A 21,059-nucleotide genomic window follows, 5' to 3' on the forward strand; every position below is an offset into this window, starting at 1 on the left:
GTTATCTAACTTGGTAAACTGTTTTTGTATGGATGGCAGAAGAGTTTTTCCAAATTTAAATTTGGTATTCCTTACTTTACTATGTATCATTTCAAGAAGAAACATGTAATGGAGTGTTCAGTTTGACGTATTAATGACAAAACAAACACAATGAACGAAACAGACTATTATGTGACTCTGAGTACAGAACAAGGCTGTAATAGTTTCAGAAATGCGCTCTCAGAATGGCAACGACCTTTTATATACCGAAGGGGCTGAACACAGAATTTACATTCCGAACTCACACACCACTCCTTCGTCCAGACTGAATCCTGCAGGTGGTATGATAAGACTAGGCTCCCTTATCCCAATAGTAAATCTGAACACCACTTACAAACAATGTAGAAACTTTGTATCCACTACAGCGAGGCTCAGAAACAAGCAGCTCTGGAAAAATCTATGGTTTCTGTAGGTCAGCAAACGTGATCCAAATGTTGTTAACATTTTCAAAGTAATTATATATATATATATATATATATATATATATATATATATATATATATATATATATATATATATATATATATAAAACCTATTAAGATAATTAGGTATCTTAATTCCCACTGTATGATGAACTTTATTAAAATATTTAGGTGGTAATTCAAAATAATAGAAAATATATAACTACAAAACACACAATTATGACTATAATACCTTTTTCTTTTGTCCTCTTCTTTGATGGTAATTCTGATTATAAAAAATATAAGGTGTATGGTTTCTTATTACTCCAATTACATGTACAAGATGGGGTAGTTAAAAATTTGCCCCTCTCCTCTGCCACTCCTTGACAAACCTTTGTATTTTCCTTAGATGTTTATTTCTGACAAACATACACTTATATTTATATTTCAAGCTAATACCGGCCTTTTATTTTTCCTCAATCCCCGTACTGCATGGGAAGTATTACATTTTTTTGGATTTCCCATTACACCCAAGCAAACAATTTACTGATAACTTTCAGGACAAGTACAAGAGGTCTATAAGAAGTGCAGTCCGAATAATAACCACTGAGGTACAATGTATACATGTCCATTTACTGTTACATTTGTAATTAAAGTGTGCTGTTAATACTTAATGGAACAAGGCAGCAGCATGTTTTTTAATGAGGCAGTGTGAAAGATTGTCAAGATCTCTCCTCATGACATGTTGCCCTTTGAACATCAGAAGTTTGCATTTGTTCACCACACATTTTCACTTTTTTTCAGTGTGCATACGCTTCTTACAATGTATCTCAACAGCATAGCTTGCAAGGCTTATGAGTCACTAGGCCTTAGCCTCTGATAATGTTATACTCTTTTTTTTTGGTCCCCGGTGTGTTTTTTCAGGAGATAAGAGCAGTAATTGCATTGTCTATTTCCTTCTGGAGTACTTCAGTCACAAAGAAAAACAAGCTGGTATTTTGGGCTGCAACTAACGACTATTTTAAGTCGACTAGTCAGTGACTATTGAGACTAGTAGTTGACCAATCAGATAATTATTGATTTTTTTCTTAAATTTAGCTTGAAGTGGATTTTAAATCATGAGACAAATGATTATTAACACGGAAAAATGGGTACAATGAAAAATACATATTTTATTTAACCTACTATGGATTTGTTCAAAAAATAAATAAAAATGCCCCATCCAACCCCAACGAGGCGCAGTGCTCGGTCAGTGGAGACATATATAAATGAATAAACATCTGCCCATTTTTAAAAGTAGTCAAATAAATAATACATTAAAATCAAGAAAACATTTTTTTATCCCTTGTAGGGATTTTTGTAGCTTTAATTTTGAAAATCCTTAGGATTGAAACAAAGTATTCTTTACTGCAATCAGTATATGAACTTGCCTCTAGGTGTTGCTGGTGCTCCAACATAAATCTTTTTTTTTCTGAAAGGTGCTAAAATTTATTTCACTGATAAAAATTAAATTACGTCATTACTTTAAGTTCTTTGAGTACTGATATGAATTACTAATTCCAAGAAAATGGATTCAATGAACCAGGCTTGATTGAAATAGGACAAACAATTTATTAACACAGATAATTATGATAGGGGGAAAGAAAAGGGGGGAAAGCGCCGGAGATTAGGGGAGTTTTTAACCGCTAAAAGTCGAAGTTACTTGCACAAAAAGAAAGATTCCCGCTATATTGCTAGTCGAGTTGGGGATATTCCCTTGTACAGAAAACAACAAACAAACATGGTGTTAAATTGGAAACCATCCTCTTACTTGTTGAGAGATTTGGTTTTGTACGGCGAATGGTCAACATATGGCCCATGTGATGAATTCAAGGCTGTAGTGCAGGCTTGTACGGCCGCTCGGTGCGGCTGTCATGCGAGGCAGTGGAAAAGAGGACAAGATATCGATAAACTCCTCTCTCAATGTGGACCAGAGATGCTTGACCATATCATATCTCTTTTGGTGTGGTCTCAGTAAGCTGAGACCACCAGGGTTGGATGACGGTGTTTGAAGTTGCTAAACGTGTTGGAAAGCCGAAGAAGTGATACATTTGTGTAATGTTCTGTACTTGAGAATGCCCCTCCAATCGACATAATTACATACAGTGAGAACATTATTTTATTATTACATATAGCCTTGGATGTTTTATTTACATTCACAACTCCATGTTATCAGATTTCACTATGGTACATGGTGAACTAATACGACCGGGAACTGTCCAAAAGGGGACGCAGTCGTTCCATCCATTCCAAAGCTCTGAGTTTACTTGAAACAAAAAATAAGGGAGTCAATTTGGTGCTGGGCTTATTTGCTCTACACCCTGTAAACCAAGAACAGGCTCAAAAGCCGCAGTAAAAGAGTGTTTCCAACACATTTTATGAGTAGTTTGTGAAGTACTTTCATTGATCAACTGCAAAGTCCGTAAAAAAAAAAAAAAAAAAAAAAAAACTTAACATTTACGATGAACAGTTTGAAATGAAACACTTTCAACAACTGACGTTGGTTGATTTTAACATTTTGCCAAGTGAAATTTGTTCTTGTCAGGCATAACGCTCAGTATCTTTTATATACACGTATAAAAGTTACAATGTATGTCATCAAAACCGTATTGGCTTGGATTTTACTTGAATCTTACTGAGGTGAGTCAGACTGTTTTGTAGGGGTAGGGGGATGGATCTAAATATCAATATAATTGATGGCAGTCAAGTAATTGCATCAAATCAATATGTTTGTCCTGGGATCGATTCTTACAAGTTTCTTCCAAATATCACTTCATTTTGTAGATAGCACTGCCCTTCTCTCTCTCATCCAGCGCCCCACTCGAGTTAACGCCTGAGTGGGTGACTTACAGGCACAGTTTTAATACCTCTCCCTACCCGCCCTGCTTTCGCATCCTTTTTGCAAGGCAGAAGAGAGGGCCAGTAAAGGACAATTAATGCGTCATGTGTGTGATAAAGTGGTCTACTGTGGCTACACCACAAATTGACATAAGCACATGTAAAAAGCTCACCCTGCATAGAGCAACGAGCTGGTAACCAAATTGTTTGCATGTTGATTTTCAAGAACAAAAAAAATTACATGAATTGTCACTTTATCAACAGAGCCAGTGTGAGACAATTGTTACTTTTTTTGCACCACCGACTTTTTTTTTTTCTTTTTTTTTCAAAACATCGTGCAACGGAAAATACTTTGGTCGTCTTGTTGACCTGTTTATACAGTATTTATATTTTCGCTACATTTGACTCTCTCGTTGGTTTGACATATTTTTGGTTAGCTTTTGTTTTGAAAAAAGTTGTAATATAAAAATGTCTATTATTTTTTATAGTTTTACAATTTGCAATACAGTTTTTTCCATTAAAATATAAACATTTTAGCACCTCAAATATTTATTCTGTGTCTAGCAAAAATATGACCTAACTCAATCCGAATACCCTGTATTCACTTGGATCGGATCAATACCACAGTTCCCAATATATCTATCTATCTATCTATCTATCTATATCCCTCCCCTACTGTTTTGCAAACTTTGAAAGAAGTCTTTAAATTTCCCTCCCTCATACTAAAATGCTACCAAACTTGAGAAATTTTTTTTCGCGTACTTGATGTTGACGCCGCTATTTTTGTATGTCTATGTTACCGATCAAGGCAGAGGCGCTTTTGCGCATCATCGACTCTCAGCAGAGATTACAATCATGTAAGATGCCTCACTTGAAAAACAAATGAAAAACGTGTCTAGGACAATAATCAACAAAAAAAATGTATTGTCATTGTTTGTCTACAACGTTGACTAACCCCTGCAGCCCTAACGGGAACAGAAAAAAATGAGTTTTTATTGTCATTTCCTACAACCTCCTTAATGTGACTCATAGTTGTTGTTGGAGGCTTATGAAGGTCATTTCTCACCTTCCCTTGAACATTTTTTTGCTTTATGGTCGGAAACGTTTGTCTGACCTCGCTGTTCTGCCCTCTCTGCTTCTCCCAGGCAGAGGAGCCCCGGCTGGTGCTTCCTTTTATTAATAACAGACCCTTACGCTTGTGGGTTCTCGCAGAGCTGGCTTTGCACCTTGACACTAGGGCAGTCTCAGCTGAGGGTGGTTGAGTACCTCTCATAATCACCATGACTCACTGGACCACTGGATAAACATGGATGTTTTCTTATTCTAAGTCAAGTTAAGCCTTGGCATTCTATACCGCAATTAGATTTCATTTGTTTTGGAGTAAAGCATTACAAAGGAATAATGCCTTTTCTCGGTAGAAAGTACTGTAGCGCATTATCAAACGAGAATAGTAATTCAACTGTCACTATGGTGCATATGCTTCTTTTTGAATAGCAATGTCTGCTATAGCTGAATGTTTCACCTTTGAAGGGTCATTTAACCTTCAATCTGCCAGGACACGATACTGATTAAAATATAAAAAAGGATGGGCGTCTATTTATCTACCTACAAAATACAACTATAAGAGTTACGGTGGTGCCTTTTCAAAAACAAAGTACGAGGGCATGTCATTTCCCCTTACTAATATTCTCCCGACCGTACATACTCACATCTAAGCCTAGAACTAAATAATGAATTACCGAAATCACAGGGTCATTGTATGTGCATATTTGGTTGGGTGTCACCAGTAGCGAATGGTAGGCAGCATGGGGAAGGGGGCGTGACTTATACAGGACAAACCAAATCAACGGGGTAAACGCAAGCATGTTATTCACAATCAAAGAGTGCTTAATTGTTGTTTTTGAATCAAACCGTTGTTTGTTTGGACCCCTTAACCGCTAGGGTCGTAGGGGCACCATTTTCATGTGGTGTGTCTTGGGCAAATACAGCCTGATGGTGTCCATCCCTCTCAAGGCCAACAAATGCTTCCCATACTGCACTACGGAAACATGAATTAAGCTGTACCTGGACAACAACAAAAAAACATCTTGGACATTACTCAGAAATGGAGTAGGAAATATTCACGTGGTTTGAAGACAAATAAAATAGATATGAAGTGTCTCGGCTGTGTTTGTTGCGAGTTCTCAAGATTGCACAAGCCAAGAAATATTGTTTCTATTGTTACCGTTTCTATTCCTCTCTCCTAGGCTAGAATGCTATTGAATATCAACACGATGTTTTTCAGGCAGTCAAGTAAGTCACCTCAGATGTGAAAAATGCCCCAAATACTTCTCATTTTTGGTTTTGCTGACTCAACAGCTGTCCCAGAAAAACATTCTGCTTTCCAAGAACAGAACTAGTTTGGCCAAACCAGAGTCTTTCATAAGCAATCGGATAGGTCTCTCTACAGAAGAAAAATGCCGCCCAAAAACTGATCCAGCACTTTTGTTTTTGCTCAATCAGCAGTTTTTGCTGACAGAAGCTCAAATGGTTTCACATCTCAACGTGGGTGAAGTTCTTATGTTGCACAGTCATTCTAGTGTACGGTGTGGCTATTTTTAATCAGTTTTATGGGGTCAGCTTCAGTTTAAGTACATGCTGTCCTTTTAAACTAGATTGTTACTTTCAGAGTAACACATTACTTTTTTAAAAATGAAGTAACTCGTACCTGTAATGAATTATTGTCTTTCTTTAACGCGCCAAACAATAGTTTTTGTTACGGACCAGGAACGGAGACGGGACCCAACTGCGTTCGTTTACTCAGTTTTATTTAGAAGAGAAAAGAGGACTTGCATCCACGATCCGATGATTGTCGGTCACGGGTAGCGGATAGCAGGAACGCGGAAGTGGCACTTCCGTGTCGAGCGAAGGTAGTCGTTGACAGCGAGGGCAGAGGAGCAAAAACGTAAACGGGTCCACAACACAGGTCGGCAACAGGTATCAGACAGAAAACAGGGCAGGATAGAGTCAGAGAGTCACAAAAGCTTGCCTAGCTGGGAGCATAGGTTCCCAGGGTTATTTTAGGATGACGAGAGTTTAAAAAGAGTCCAACAGCCAATCAGGGTCCGTGGCTGTAATCATGAGAGTTTTTATTGTCCACAAGGAGTAGGCGGGAGTTTTAGACTCTAAAAGCCTAATCAGAACATTCCAACTGTCCATGAGAGGTCAACATGAGCTCAAATTCAGACAGCCGTCGACGGTTGCCTGCTGGGTATATGTACATTTTTAATAGCTCTTGTCCCTATTTAGTTCATTGGACATAAAACTAAATTGGTAACTGACCTTTTTAGTGACTTTCATATAAAAAACACAATCCTGCATTACACAACGTCCCCAATGAACTCAGAGAAAATGTCTTATTCTCTTCTAGGCAGCCTCTGCAGAAGTTCTGCAATATTGAAATGTGCTTTTAAAAGTAAATCAGAGCGTTACATATATTGATTAATACATTTTATCGTTCTTATATATCATACAAAATTACAATGTTAATGATTTGATAATGTATTCTGTTATGTGCAACTCGAACACTTGAGGACTTGATACAACAACTATGCAGACACAATGTTTCACAATTACTGTAAGTAAGGTAAGTTATTTCATACATGCCAACCTTTTTTGGTGTTACGTTAATGGTAGGTTATATTAGGTTCATGATATTCAACATTTCATTGGAACTGGGCTAGCCGGGTTTTTTATTTGTGCCTCCGTCTTCTTGACTATGACACCCCTGCTTCACTTCACATGTCATCCATTTCTTATCATCCTCATTAAGATGGTTCTGCTCCTTTATTTGAGTCCAGTTGTGTTTAATAAAACTAATTGAATTTTATTAGGAAAGGCGCACATATGACCTTTCAGCTCTGAGTGCATGTAATAATCATGAGGAAAGAATTGTGAACAAAAACAGATATGGTTGAGGTTACAAAATACTTTCTCCAGCACTCAAGGTTTATTGAAGTGCAGTTTCCTCAATACTCCTGATATGGAAGAAGTTTGGGAAAAAAAAACCTTAGCCGAGGCCAGGCTGCTAAGCCAAACTGAGCAATCGTGGGAGAATTTCACTATTGTGGGTATATTTTTTAGCTACAGTGACAGTTGGTTGAGATTGATGGAACGGCTGAAAGTCCACCTTTCAACAGGACAATGACCTGAAACACATAGCTGAAATAACAAAGAAGTGGCTTCAGAACAGCACGGTGACCATTATTGACCACCCACAGCCCTGACCGAAGATAAATATAGAATCTTAAAATGGCTGTTCAACAGCGTTTACAAGCCCAACCTGACAGAACTGGAGAGGTTCTGTAAGGAAAAATCGCAGCGGAACCCCAAACCCTGGTGTGAAAAACAAGGATTCCCAACAAGATTCATGCCTGCACTAGCTACAGGGAGGTGTCCAGTCATTACAAAGCGCATGAACATGTTATACTCCAGTTTTTCTCTTTTAATATGTTTGTAATAATCCCTATATTTTCTAAAATAAAATTACTTAATGTTATTTGTCTTTACTTTATTTAAAAGGTTTTTCTGATGAAAATACATAATAAGAACAAAATTAACAAGATAATCTGTTGTGCAGATAATGGTTGTTTTAAAGTAGTATTTCTTTAATTAAAGTAACACTTTTTAAGATGATAACAAACATGCCATACCAAACAATTACTGGCTGCAGCACCAAGCAGGGAGTGGCTGTGGATATAGATGTGGGGCGAGTCAACCAGTTGAACAACTTTTTCAACAGGTTTGACCACTCCGCCTCATCCTCACCCCTGAGTTGTGCAGCTGTCCTTCCCCCTCCCCCTCTGGACACTAGCATGGAAGACATCCCCCCACTAAAAATAACTTCAGCCCAGGTGTGTGGGGAGCTGAGAAGGCTACGAACCAGCAAGGCAGCTGGTCCGGATGGAATATCCCCCCGACTGCTGAAAGCCTGTGCGTCTGAGCTGGGAGACCCTCTACAGCGCATCTTCAACCTGAGCCTTGAACAGGGGAGGGTCCCTCAGCTGTGGAAAACATCCTGCATCATCCCAGTCCCAAAGAAATCAAGACCAGAGGAACTCAACGACTTCAGGCCAGTCGCCCTGACATCACATGTGATGAAGACCATGGAGCGGCTGCTGCTGCACCACCTGAGGCTACAGGTCCGTCACGCCATCGACCCACTGCAATTTGCTTACCAGGAGAAGGTGGGAGTGGAGGATGCTATATTATACATGTTACACCGATCCCTCTCTCACCTGGATAGGGCGAAGGGGGCTGTGAGGATTACATTTTTGGACTTCTCTAGTGCCTTCAATACCATACAGCCTCTGCTACTGAGTAGGAAATTGACAGAGATGGGAGTTAGCTCACACCTTGTAGAATGGATTACTGACTACCTGACAGGCAGACCGCAGCACGTGAAACAGGGGGGCTGTACATCGGACACCGTGGTTAGCAGCACAGGATCTCCGCAGGGGACCGTTCTCTCTCCGTTCCTATTCATTGTATATACATCGGACTTTAAGTACAACTCTGAGTCCTGCCATGTGCAAAAGTTTGCCGACGACACTGCGATCGTGGGATGTATCAGAAACGGGCAGGAGGAGGAGTACAGGAAATTGATTCAGGACTTTGTCCGATGGAGCGACGCAAACCACCTGCACCTAAACACCACCAAGACCAGAGAGATGGTGGTGGACTTCAGGAGAACCAGAACTCACCCGGTTCCTGTAACCATCAAGGGAGAATGTGTAGAATTTGTCCAGACCTACAAATACCTGGGTGTGCAGCTGGACAACAAACTGGACTGGACTGCCAACACAGAAGCTCTATGTAGGAAAGGGCAAAGCCGACTTTACTTCCTCAGAAGGCTGGCCTCCTTCAACATCTGCAAAAAGCTCCTGAAAATATTCTATGAGACAGTAGTGGCAAGCGCCCTCTTCTATGCGGCAGCGTGTTGGGGAGGCAGCGTCAAGAAGAAGGATGCCTCTCGTCTCAATAAACTGGCTAGGAAAGCGAGCTCTGTTGTGGGCAAAGAGCTGGACAGCCTAACAACAGCAGCTGAGAGACAGGCACTGAAAAAGCTGAGGTCAATCATGGACAATCCATCGCATCCGCTTCACAGCATTATCTCCGGACAGAAGAGCAGTTTCAGTGACAGACTGCTGTCACTGTCTTGTACTACGGACAGACTGAAGAGATCTTTTCTTCCTCATGCCATGAGGCTCTTTAACTCCACCCGGCAGAGTAAAGGCCCACATTAAACCACACCACCTACATTGGATCTTACTGCATTATGTGTTCTGTGTAGCACTATTTAGTTAATCTATATAACATGCTAAAGTGGGCATTTGCACGTCACACTGGGTATTTGTATATTGTTTTCTTTTGGCTTTATTATTGTATTGTTCTCAGCTCAGGGATGCTGCTGGAAATGTGAATTTCCCTTAGGGGATGAATAAAGTATCTATCTATCTATCTATCTATCTATTGGTTTACTGACTGAAATAATGTTTTGACTGGACTTTTAAGATTTATCTGTGAAGTATATTCCCTCCAACTAGTGTTTTTTTTCTCTCTTTATTATCAATACTAAAGTCTTATTACATGTTCATTCTGGAGGGCCACATGTAATATTGTTGTGTGTTATCAATACGAATTAACACGATTAAAATGCTTATTCTAATCTACAAATACATACCGTAAATTCTGGACTGTAAGCCGCTACCTTTTTCCCAAATGTTCAGCCCTGCGGCTTATTCAGTGAAGCGGCCAAGAAAGACTGCAACCTCTAAATTTATGCATACATTGTCTGTTAAGTAAAGGTACGTTCCGATAATGAGGAAGCCGCCCTTGATGGCAATAGTTACGAGGAGGAAGTTGAGGACGATCAACCATGAATTTCACAATTGAGGGGTGCTTTTCTTTTGACGGGCACATTTGATGCATTGCGAGCGTGATCCTACTAGCGTGTTGGTACCTTTCAAAAGCACGGTCTGGGATGAAAGTTATATTATTATTATTAAAGCTTTGAAAACTCTCTCGGTGTACTATCTTTCTTCATAAATATGTGTTACCATGTATAATATGTATTTGCAACTGTATATTTTTGTAATGTATTTATTTTAGAGATTTATTCTGTTATGTGTTCTACGAGCCAATCAAAAAGAAGGGGTGGAGCAAACGCGGGCTGATGGGAATTGGGGTAAAGCTGAGTTACCGGTAGATCTGTCTGTTGTCGCAGCGGACAATAGTGGATATATATTTTTCCCACCCTTAACTTTGGAAATAAACATTTTGTTTCCTTGGATTACTTTCAACGGGATCCAGACTTTACAAGTTTGCATCATATGTTTATTACGGGTATCATTTTCCATTTGTGATGCCGACTGTAGTTATACGATTGTGCACTTCTGACTCTTAGATTGTGTTAGCAGGAGGCTAGGAGGTCAGGACTTTGACTCGGCCTTTTAGCTGAGAGTAAGTGTCTCAGCCTATTGGCTTTGTAGTGTACTATGATCTGACAAACAATGGACGATTGATAAAAAAACATATAACAATTAAACTCTGCAAAATCACAATCGTGAAGCTCACACCGTGGTCTGGGTTAAACTTGCGATTATGTCATGAAGCTCACACCCTGGTCTGGGTTAAACTTGTGATTATGTCATAAGTTACAATGCGGGCGAATGTGGCTTATACACAGGTGCGGCTTGTGTAAAAACAAAAGTGGAAAATCACTTAAAAAGCGGTGGGTGCGGCTTATAATCAGGTGTGCTCTATAGTCCGGAATTTACTGTAAATGAAATTCATCATGGCACCTCCACCGATTTCTCCCCTTGTTGCCGATTGATTAATTTCACTGACTTTACCTAAAATTTTAATCCTCTTTCCACTCTCCTCTCCCTAAAGCGTACCACTGTACAAAAAACTTTTCAAAACTATCTGCGACATGAGAACACAAACTACCCGGAGCTTGTCTACGTGGTCAGCATATTGGGTTGGCTTTTTGAGTTTTGACTGACACACCAATTCCATTTCCTAACAGGAGTAGACTAACCCCGTCTTTTATTGACCTGGGGCTTCAAAGCGTTTTATTGACAGAGCGCCCGTCAAAGGCTAATACAATATGTATCACGGCCAGATAGCGTACTACGTCTCTGTCAAAGGTTCCCAACGATTTGGACCGTCCATGTTAGCTTTGTGGGTAGACAAATATCTATCGAGCTTGCACCTCGGGAGAAAGTGACGCTTATGATGTCTAAAAGTGGACGGTGTTTTTCATGTGGTGTTCCATCACTCTGAATGAGATTACCATGGAGACAAATGATCCTGAATGCATTATTACTCATGGCTAGGTTTGAAAGGTCTGTTATTTATATGACTAAGCCCCACCTCTTCACCGTTAAAAAAAGAATAGAAAAAAAAACATTGCAAATGAAAATGTGTCCCTTCAATTTACTCCAGAGGTGCCCAACTTCTTAGCACTTTTTGAAATACATGATGTGATTGATCAGAAGTAAACTAGATTATTATGGTGTTTCACATATAATTTCAAATTCTTTCTGGAGTGACAATGTTTTATGAACAATGGCTGTGACTTTAATGGTAAGAGCAAAATGTGTACCTGCTTAATGTGTGCACCATTGGAACTGATCAATATGGAAGAGTTCAGAGTTGTAGTTTTTTTGTCTTTTTATATTCTTAGGTGATATCAGTTTACAATACAGTGACCCCTGTATTAGCAGTATTGCTCTTTTAGTTATATTGCCACATCTGAAGTTTCAAACATAAAGCTAAAAAATTGAAAACACTTTCTAGGATGTGAGAAAAAATCATGAAGTGAAATAAATGTAAGTAGGTGTAAAAATATTGGCCCCCTGTTCTCTGAGCTCAGCCAACTGACTGCAGATGTTCCCCTTATGATTTCTAAATGATCCAATGTCGAACTAAATGTCTAATTTTGCAGCATGTACACATCTTCCTGAGCACTGTCCGAGCAATGATATCAAAATGGAGAGAGCATAAAATCACTACAAACCTACCAAGACCTGTCCGTCCTTCTAAACTTCTGGCCCAAACAAGGGAAGACTAATCAGAGAAGCAACTAATCGTTGCACACTCTCCCAAACAAGCTGTAGGTTTCTAATGGTCTATTGCAGAGCAAAATGTAGTCACAACTGCAGCAGCTCCGCATTCTGCCCCCAAAGAACGCAAGCATTCGAAGTGATGTTGTAATAGATAAGGGTGCAATTGGCAGCGGTAGCTCTGGAGATAGAGTGCTAGTCTCAGGACTCAGAGGTCGCAGGTTCTGTTCCTGGCTGCTCCAAGTTACTGACTCCCTATCAGTTTGTGAGTGTGTGTGCAAATGGGTACATGTGAAATATATTGTAAAGTGCTTTTGGAGATCTTCGGTGACTTGAAAATCAGTCCATTCATTCATTGGATAACATGCAGGCATACACAGCATAGGTGGGTTGATCTCTGCATAAGACTTAGTTGTACTCTGCATAAATCTCCCTTTATAAACGAGTGGCAAGAAGAAAGCCCTCTCTGAAATAATACCACAGAAAAGCCCGTTTGGAATTTGCAAGAAGCCACATCGGAGACAAAAATAACCTGTGGAACAAGGTGCGAAAAAATGGAATTTTTGAAGGATGAATGCAAAACATAGTGTTTAGTGTTAGAGTAATAAATCCCATCTCCCTGAAAACATCATCCCCACTCTCGGACATGTTGGTCGCAGCATCATACTCTAGGATTGCCTTTCTTCAGCTGGGACTGGGCAGATCGTTGGAGTTGATGGGAAGATAGATGGAGCCAAATTGTGGCAACAGACCTGAGAATGGGGTGCAGGTTCACCTTCCAACAGGACAACAACCCTAAACATAAAGCAAACTCTACAATGTGATGGTTTGAAACTAACAATAAAAAGGTGAAGAAGACTGTCCAAGCCAAAGGCCAGATCCCAATGCTATAGAGCACGGGTGTCAAACAGGCGGCCCGCGGGCCAGAACAGGCCCGCTAAGGGATTGAATCCGGCCCGCGAGACAACACTCAGAAAAGCGCGAGAGAAAAACAAGCTGCAGGTTGAAATATGTCAACTTGATGTTGCCAAAGCCAGGTGCCTCGAACAAAGACACTGTACTTGTATTTATTTCTCTCTCTCTTTCTTTTCCACCCCTTTTCTCCCACTTTGTCTCTGTCTCTTCACTCTCTGTAGCTCTCTCTCTTCCTTTGTTGCTCTTTGTCTCTTTCTCTCTGTGTGTTTTTTAACCTCCTTTGCTCTAAATTCCTTTTTTCCTTTTCTCTTTCTCTCTTCATACCCTTTGCGCTTTCTTTTCTGTTTTCTCTCCTTCTGTCTTTCTATTTGCCTTTGGATTTCTTTACTCCTCTCCCTTTCTTTTCCCCCTCTCTCTCACGACTTTTTATCTCTTTTGTTTCTTACGCTCTCTCCCTCTCTCTCTTTTTCTTTCTTTGTCCCACCCTCTCTCCTTTCCCCTCTCTCTTTCTCTTATTCCTTTATCTCTCTTTTTCTTTCTCTTTAATCTGCTAGTCAGAATGTTTGTTCTATCGTGTGGCCCCCGAGTTAAAACGAGTTTGACACCCCTGCTATAGAGCATAAACATGCAGTGCACAAAAAAATCACTTATAACCTTAAGTAACTTAAGCTGTTTTTTGAGGATGAATGTAAAACTATTTATTTTTCAAGATGTCCAAAATTTAAAGAGACATACCCAAAAGACCCGTGGCTGTGATCACATGAATTCTGAAATATGGCAACATGTCAAAATGTTCTTGGGGGAGGGGAAGGGTTGGAATACTTTTGCAAGACACTGTAAGAGCTACATGAGTTATGAGACATTTGCGATACAAAATGTCTTTTGAACATTTGCCAGAGATAGACACAAAACACAGTTACAAGAAATTCTAGCCATTAGAACTAAAGGACGCTGGAGACTCCTGTGATATTGTGTTGTGTTTCTCCGCCAGGTATGCAGTACCTTCACGAGACGGCTCGAAAAACATTTTATTATCATAATATTTATCTTCTTACTTTATTTTTATGTACGATTACAATTTTGATGTGTGTTCAATGACTAGGAATATGTGCTTCATATCTATTTAGGGTTAACTCGGATGCTTTTGTGTGGCCGAGAATGGATACATTAGTAGCAAGTTATTTTCCATCGGGGTATTCGCTTGAGATACGAGAAATTCTGTAACAATGTACAATTGAGCATGGACACTGTTACATTTTATTATTTTGCTTCAGATTTACATTTTTCATAAACCTGACACAAATTTTCAAGTGTTGAGAAATGCAATGGACTTTTCTGGTGACAAAGACAAAATCAGGCATCAAAACTGGTTTGAATATGCATTGATTATTCTAACAAGAAAACAAGATAGGGGGGCTTTAAGAGTGATTGAAAAGAGGCGTCGGTGAACGACCAATCTGCTGAGCGATGGCGGTTTTTAATCCAAGTGACATCTGGGCTCATTTGACGTTTCATGACACATCTACAACCGTTGCAAAAATGACGGATGGGTCTTTGTAAACAACCATAAAAAACTTTTTTTGTGATTGATTTCGGTAGGAGTAGCTTTAAAAATTGTCATTCTGCACCAGGATAATATTATGTTGATTGTATTGTAATCTAAAAATAGTGCAACTATGTCTAGAACTCATGCATTTCCCTGTCTATGTACACATTTTATAAATTAATTGATTGATTTTCATCTCTAGATGGATACTACAATTATTATGTCTAGAAGGTGGACCCAAGTGGAGAGAAGCAGGAACTGAGGCATGGATCCTCAAAATTAGGATGTTATTAAAGAACAAGCGGTCACCATACAAATAAGATGTTCAAACAAAATCTTACCTGACATGATAGAACCAGAAATGAAGTGCAAGTAACAAACATACAAGGGGTCACAAAACAAACATGTCCAAACAAATTCAAACCTAAAGACATCCAAACCAGAAATAAAGACCAAAAGGAAATGCAATGACCCGACGCAAGAGTGCTGTCCGAGCAGTCAATAAATCGTATTGACACAATAAGGAACAGTTGTGTGGAGATTGGACTCAGGTGTGTCTTGCTTCACACCCAGGTAGCGCCCTCTGGGGGAAGGTGATCTGACAGATCCTTACAAATTTCACCAACGTTTTACCGAGATAGCAATTCTTAGCATTATAAACAATTTTCAAGATTTTTCTTTATATGTTTGCTCTACAAATTAAGATAATACATGTATTGCAACGGGCTGCACTGTGGCGCAGTCGTTAGTGCGTGTGTGGCACAGTTTTGATGTCGTGAAATCAAACCTCTGTGTGGAGTTTACATAATCTCCCCGTGCTCGTGTGGGTTTCCTCCGGGCACTCCGGTTTCCTCCCACATTCCAAAAACATGCATGTCAGGTCAATTGGCTGGTCCGAATTGTCCCTAAGGTGTGAATGAGCGGGTGAATTGTCTGTCCCTGTGTGCCCTGCGACCGGCTGGCAACCAGTTCAGGGTGTCCCCGGCCCACTGGCCAAAGACAGCTGAGATGGGCTCCACGCGAACCTACTGAGGATAAACGGTGCAGATAATGGATGGATGAATGGATGTATTTTACTGTATTTCAGCATTAAAGAGACATTGTGTATTAATCAGCGCCTCCTATTGGTAAAATTTGTTGTAATTCATTAAAAACAATGTTGATTTGAATGATGTCATACACTCACCTTTTTTTAAAAACAGTTGTAGATCGATACATTTGCATTTGTTTCTTAAAATGAGGCACACTTAAAAGGAAGTTGACAGAAAAATGGTGCAGTTTGGTCACTCTGAGTCTCCGGAGATGGTATGCTTCCTTGTGCTTTGAAGCACTGCAGAATACAGTGATCTGGTGGTCAAATAATATTCAGTGTACCATTAACAACAATGAAGGAAAACTCAAGAAAAAACTCTTACCAGGTCATCCTTGTGGGTACTGATCTTGGCTGCCTTCCACTTGCCAGATTATTGTCTTAAACTATATATTGTTTTACTATGCTGCCACACACCTCAGAGTCAATCCTAAATTTTACAGTACAGTAAAGGCTCACAACTTTATTACTTGAAATGACAACTTTCAATATTACATTGCATTTTTTCTTCTCTCTGAAGTGACCTTGATCTACTCATCCCCATGCAGTAGAAGAGAAAATATAAAAGTTCAGCCATACATTTAATCAGAAAGCAAACTATAAAATGCTAGACTGATGAGTTTGCTCAGCCGGCTATAACAATCATGCATAATGTTTACTGACCGAAGCGGCCGCCATTATGCTGGTTATAGGATACAGTGGAAACATTATTCTGGAGTTTTATTGTTGATCCAGTCAGATATATTTTATGTCGCCCTGAAAAATGCCCCAGAGATTTCCCTGAAAATATGCTTAAATGTATCTGAGCAAAAGCCCTGAAGGGACATGTTCATACTTGTGGTTTTATCTCTTGTCTCCAATTCGTCTCCAGACTGGCCAGTCCCCAAGCTCATCTTGCCCCCTTGAAAATGAAAGGGTCACTACAAGATTAATTTCCTCCTAATATTATATATATATATATATATATATATATATATATATATATATATATATATATATATATATATATATATATATATATATATATATATATATATATATATATATATATATATATATATATATATATATATATATATATATATATATATATGGATAGATAGATAGATAGATAGATAGATAGATAGATAGATAGATAGATAGATAGATAGATAGATAGATAGATAGATAGATAAAATATTAATATGTGCTATCAGGAAGAGGGGCTTTCATCCTAATCCAAGTCTTACTGTTGATGTCCAACACCCACTAATTATTACCGCAAGTGATTCATTCCTCAGGCTGTGAGAATGGATTTAATAAATCAGCTCTGACACTTTTTCAATAAGATGGAACTGAAGAAATCTGAATTCATAAATACATAATAATTTAATGTATAAATAATTTATACAAGGCAGTGCAATCAAGGACTCGGTACTAACAGTATTACGAAAGGGAAATCTTTTGCCACATTCATTTTTTAGGGTTTTAATTGTTAAACATATTCAACGGGAATAATGAAATTGTGAGTACAGTTTACAAAAAAGGGAATTTATATTAATCTGTACTAGAGATGATTGACCACCTATTCTCTTACATACAATTTTGGCAATAGAGGTGATATCGGGCCAAAGCATTTGAGCCCAGGTGTATTAAAGCCAGACCATGCCCGAGACCGACCAATTCACTTGATTTGCAGGATGGAGCCTGATATAAACCTGAAATGTCATGTTTTATATGTGAGTCGTTCAAATTAGGAGTGGTGATTTCCGATAATAAATTCAAACCTGTCCTTTGTAACACAAAACTAGCTACCTTATAAACTTTTGCATCTTTTATATTTCCGTGCCTGGGTATATTACATTAACTGACAATTTTCTATCATTGACAGACATTTTTAAGAGTCATTGGGAAAATTTTAAGTCCGTCCATCGATTTGATGGGTTGAAAAATGGGCAAACCACAACAGTGGAACATCCTTAAGAATTTAGCCTGGCTCTATAAGAGTGCAAAGAGGCAGAGAGACAAGGAATAACAATGACAGCCCGTCAAATGTGTTTTCTTTTTTTAGGGTAGTATCCACACATCATTTTAGTATAGATTTTATAAACATATTTATTCAAAAAAAGGTCAGAGAGAGAGAGAGAGCCAAGCCCCACCAGAATATAGTGAAAATTTGGGTTGAACTCAGGCTTATTATTATGATTGGCAATACAATTGTTGTATGTCCGTGCTCGAGGAAAGAGTTATACTCGTTTGAGATCCATGACATTCTTTTTGAAGTAGCTGAATCCAGTTTCTGACTTTTTCCTTCTTTTTCCATTCAGGGAACCCCGGCCAGTTTTGTGCGCTACCGAGTGGACCAGGACAGGTCCCCGTACAGTGGGAGCATCTTCGATGTGGAAGAAGAGACAGGCAGGGTCATCACCAAAGTCAACCTCAATGAGGACCCCAGCCTAACCTTTAAAGTGAGTGGAGGAATGCAAAGAGCAGAGGTGTCCAAACTATGACCAGGGTCCTTATGTAAGCCACAGGCTTCTTTAACCCAAAAACAGATGTTTTAAGCACTATATTATAGTACAGCTTTTTAAAAACAGACAATGATGCAAATTACTGTTTACAATTTTGAAAGTAACATTGTTTTTTAAAGTCAAGTCATGTTTATTAGTCTCAAAGGGCTTCGCAGACCACAGACTACTATCACACCATCCCATGATCTGAAACCTACATGAGGGCAAAGAAAAACTCAAAGCCTCAGCATGAGGAAAATAAGAAACATTAAAGATAAACTTAACTTTTGAACCTAGGTTATTATACAGGTAACTTCCAATTTTACGACCAAGATCGGTCCCAATGAACTGGTCTTAAATCCATACAATGGGCCCATCTGCTGCCAAGTCATTATCAAGTTACTGTAATGAGTGAAGTGGTAGATTGCTGTGAGCCAATTATCGTAGGCACTGCTAGGCTATTACGCATTGCAGTTTGTGACGTTTAATTAAAAAGATGAGCATATGGTGGGGAAAATGAGCAACCACTAGCAGTAGTCGTAAGTACACATTGGACATATATCAAGCAAGTTGCATACCTGTTAATATCAGTCAATTGTTCCCCTTAATGATTGCAATTCCCTTTATTAAGCGATAATAAACCTTACACACACAATGCAGCACCTATTTACTTTACATTTACAATATGACAGACCATACGGAATACCGCGACAATAATATCAATCTAGGATAAAATTGCCGATTGCTATGAGAGACCAAGATTATCTGGATTCAAGCTGAAATACGCGAGACAAGATTGCTCTTAGAAAAAAAACGTTTTTTTAAAATGTTCATACAAAAATTGTCATACAGCTTACACGATTTAAAATGATCGAAAACATATAAAAGGTGAAGTGATGTCGTAAGTCTGATTAAGAGAGAAGCAGGTTCTCCAGGACGTTTTGGTTCTAATACGTATGACTCACAAAAGTTCACTCTCCTTCTGTCCGTTCTTATTTTTGCCTGTAAAATAAATTATGTCGGGCGTTGTAAACAAAGCGTAATGTCTGCCTGACTTGTGTGTCTTTGTGTTTGTGTGCAGTTGTTTGTCATCGCCTTTGATGACGGCGAGCCTGTGAAGACAAACAGCACCTTGGTGGAGATCACCGTCCTTCAGCCCTCGCGTATTCCGATCTTCACTCAGGAAGAGTACAGGTGGGCGACGTAAAAGTTTCAACAGGCGGGGATGAGTATTCTCCCGTTTTATCACATATTTATTGCTTCGAGTCCTCTCGTTTGGGATTAATGACGCTCATCAACTGCTCTGGCCTACATTTGCTTCTTGTGTCATTGTCACGCTCGTTTTTCACCACATTAATCAGTTTGCAGTATAAATATGTGCGCAATCCTCAAGCGCTCGGTGTAAATCACCGCGACTTAGACTTTCCCTCTTAGCCACCGTGCGCAGTGTTGGACGCGTTACTGAAAAAAACTAATTAGTTACAGTTAATAGCAGGGTACATATGGGTTTGAAGTTGTTGTGTTTCTATATGTTTGAAATTGTTGTCATGTTTCTCAAAAACCCTGCTTAAAAATGAAGCCGGCATTGCTTTCTGATGTCTTCCCTTTGACATTACATTTCTCGTGATTAAAAGCTGCTGCCATTAGTTTTTTATGGCATTGCCCTATGAAGCATCATCGCCCCTTACGGGTCGAACCAAAATGATAGGTGCAACACCTACACAAGGCACTAAGACGTGTGTATTAGTGCAAGGATTATGTATCAATTATGAACGTTCATTAAGGGCCATGCAAACATTTTCCCAGTGGTTAAATGCAAAGGGAAAAACTTTTCTAAAACTGAAAATGTAAGCTGCATATTGCATTTTACATGATTTTTTCCCTGAACACATGTGTGAGGACAGATTTGTCTCAAAAACAAATACATCCAGGAATTATTCAAGATCTTGAATTCATGTGTCTTGATAAATGCACACGCAAGATTAAAAATTGCATATGTAAATCGCATAAATATTTTTGACTCCGCGAAATACAAGATTCTCACCGGGTTTTCATTTTCAATGGTCCGTTTTAAATTTCCTTGAGCGTGGCCATGAAAAAGCTATACTAACCCTGTAATAGTTACCTCATTTAAAAAGTAATTGTGTTATCGCTTTGACACAATGAAAAGAAGTATGTAAACAAAGGCCATGACTCAATGGAAATAAATCCTCTGGTCTTATTAGACAAAGATTTTAGATTATTTGTCTCAGATGGTGCAAGGCATGTGTGGTGGCAACATGTTTGTGTTGTGCCTAAAGTAAAGCATAGTGTTGGGAATGTCATGGTTTGGAGCTGCATGTTTTCAAATGGAATTGGGGAGTTGAATTTACTTAGGGGAAACACAAACTCAAGTATGTACTGGGAAAAACTGGAGCAGAAAATGATCCTCTCCCTCCAGAAAATGGGTCACAGGGCAAGGTTCTATTCTGACATTGACCCTAAATACACCTCTAATATGACCAAAGTGTTTCTAAAGGCCCGGTCACACAGCCTTTCACGGGCGTATCGAGGCTGAATCATGGCCAGAAATTTTTGCCCGTGAAGCAGACGCTG

At 39.2% G+C, this 21,059-nt stretch overlaps 1 protein-coding gene across 1 annotated transcript in view; it reads left to right on the forward strand.

Moving 5' to 3' along the window:
- LOC148353674 (protocadherin-15-like) overlaps nt 1-21,059 on the forward strand; it is a 350,912-nt gene that overhangs the window by 219,905 nt on the left and 109,948 nt on the right. Inside the window, exons 23-24 of the mRNA XM_088350828.1 lie at nt 18,282-18,422; nt 19,546-19,658. Of these exons, the coding sequence (XP_088206954.1) occupies nt 18,282-18,422; nt 19,546-19,658 (254 nt within the window). The remainder of the gene's footprint in view (nt 1-18,281; nt 18,423-19,545; nt 19,659-21,059) is intronic.

This window comes from Urocampus carinirostris, chromosome 13 (genome assembly GCF_059441175.1).
Source record: "Urocampus carinirostris isolate Australia breed hairy pipefish chromosome 13, RoL_Ucar_1.0, whole genome shotgun sequence".
In the NCBI taxonomy this organism is placed as follows: Eukaryota; Metazoa; Chordata; class Actinopteri; order Syngnathiformes; family Syngnathidae; genus Urocampus; species Urocampus carinirostris.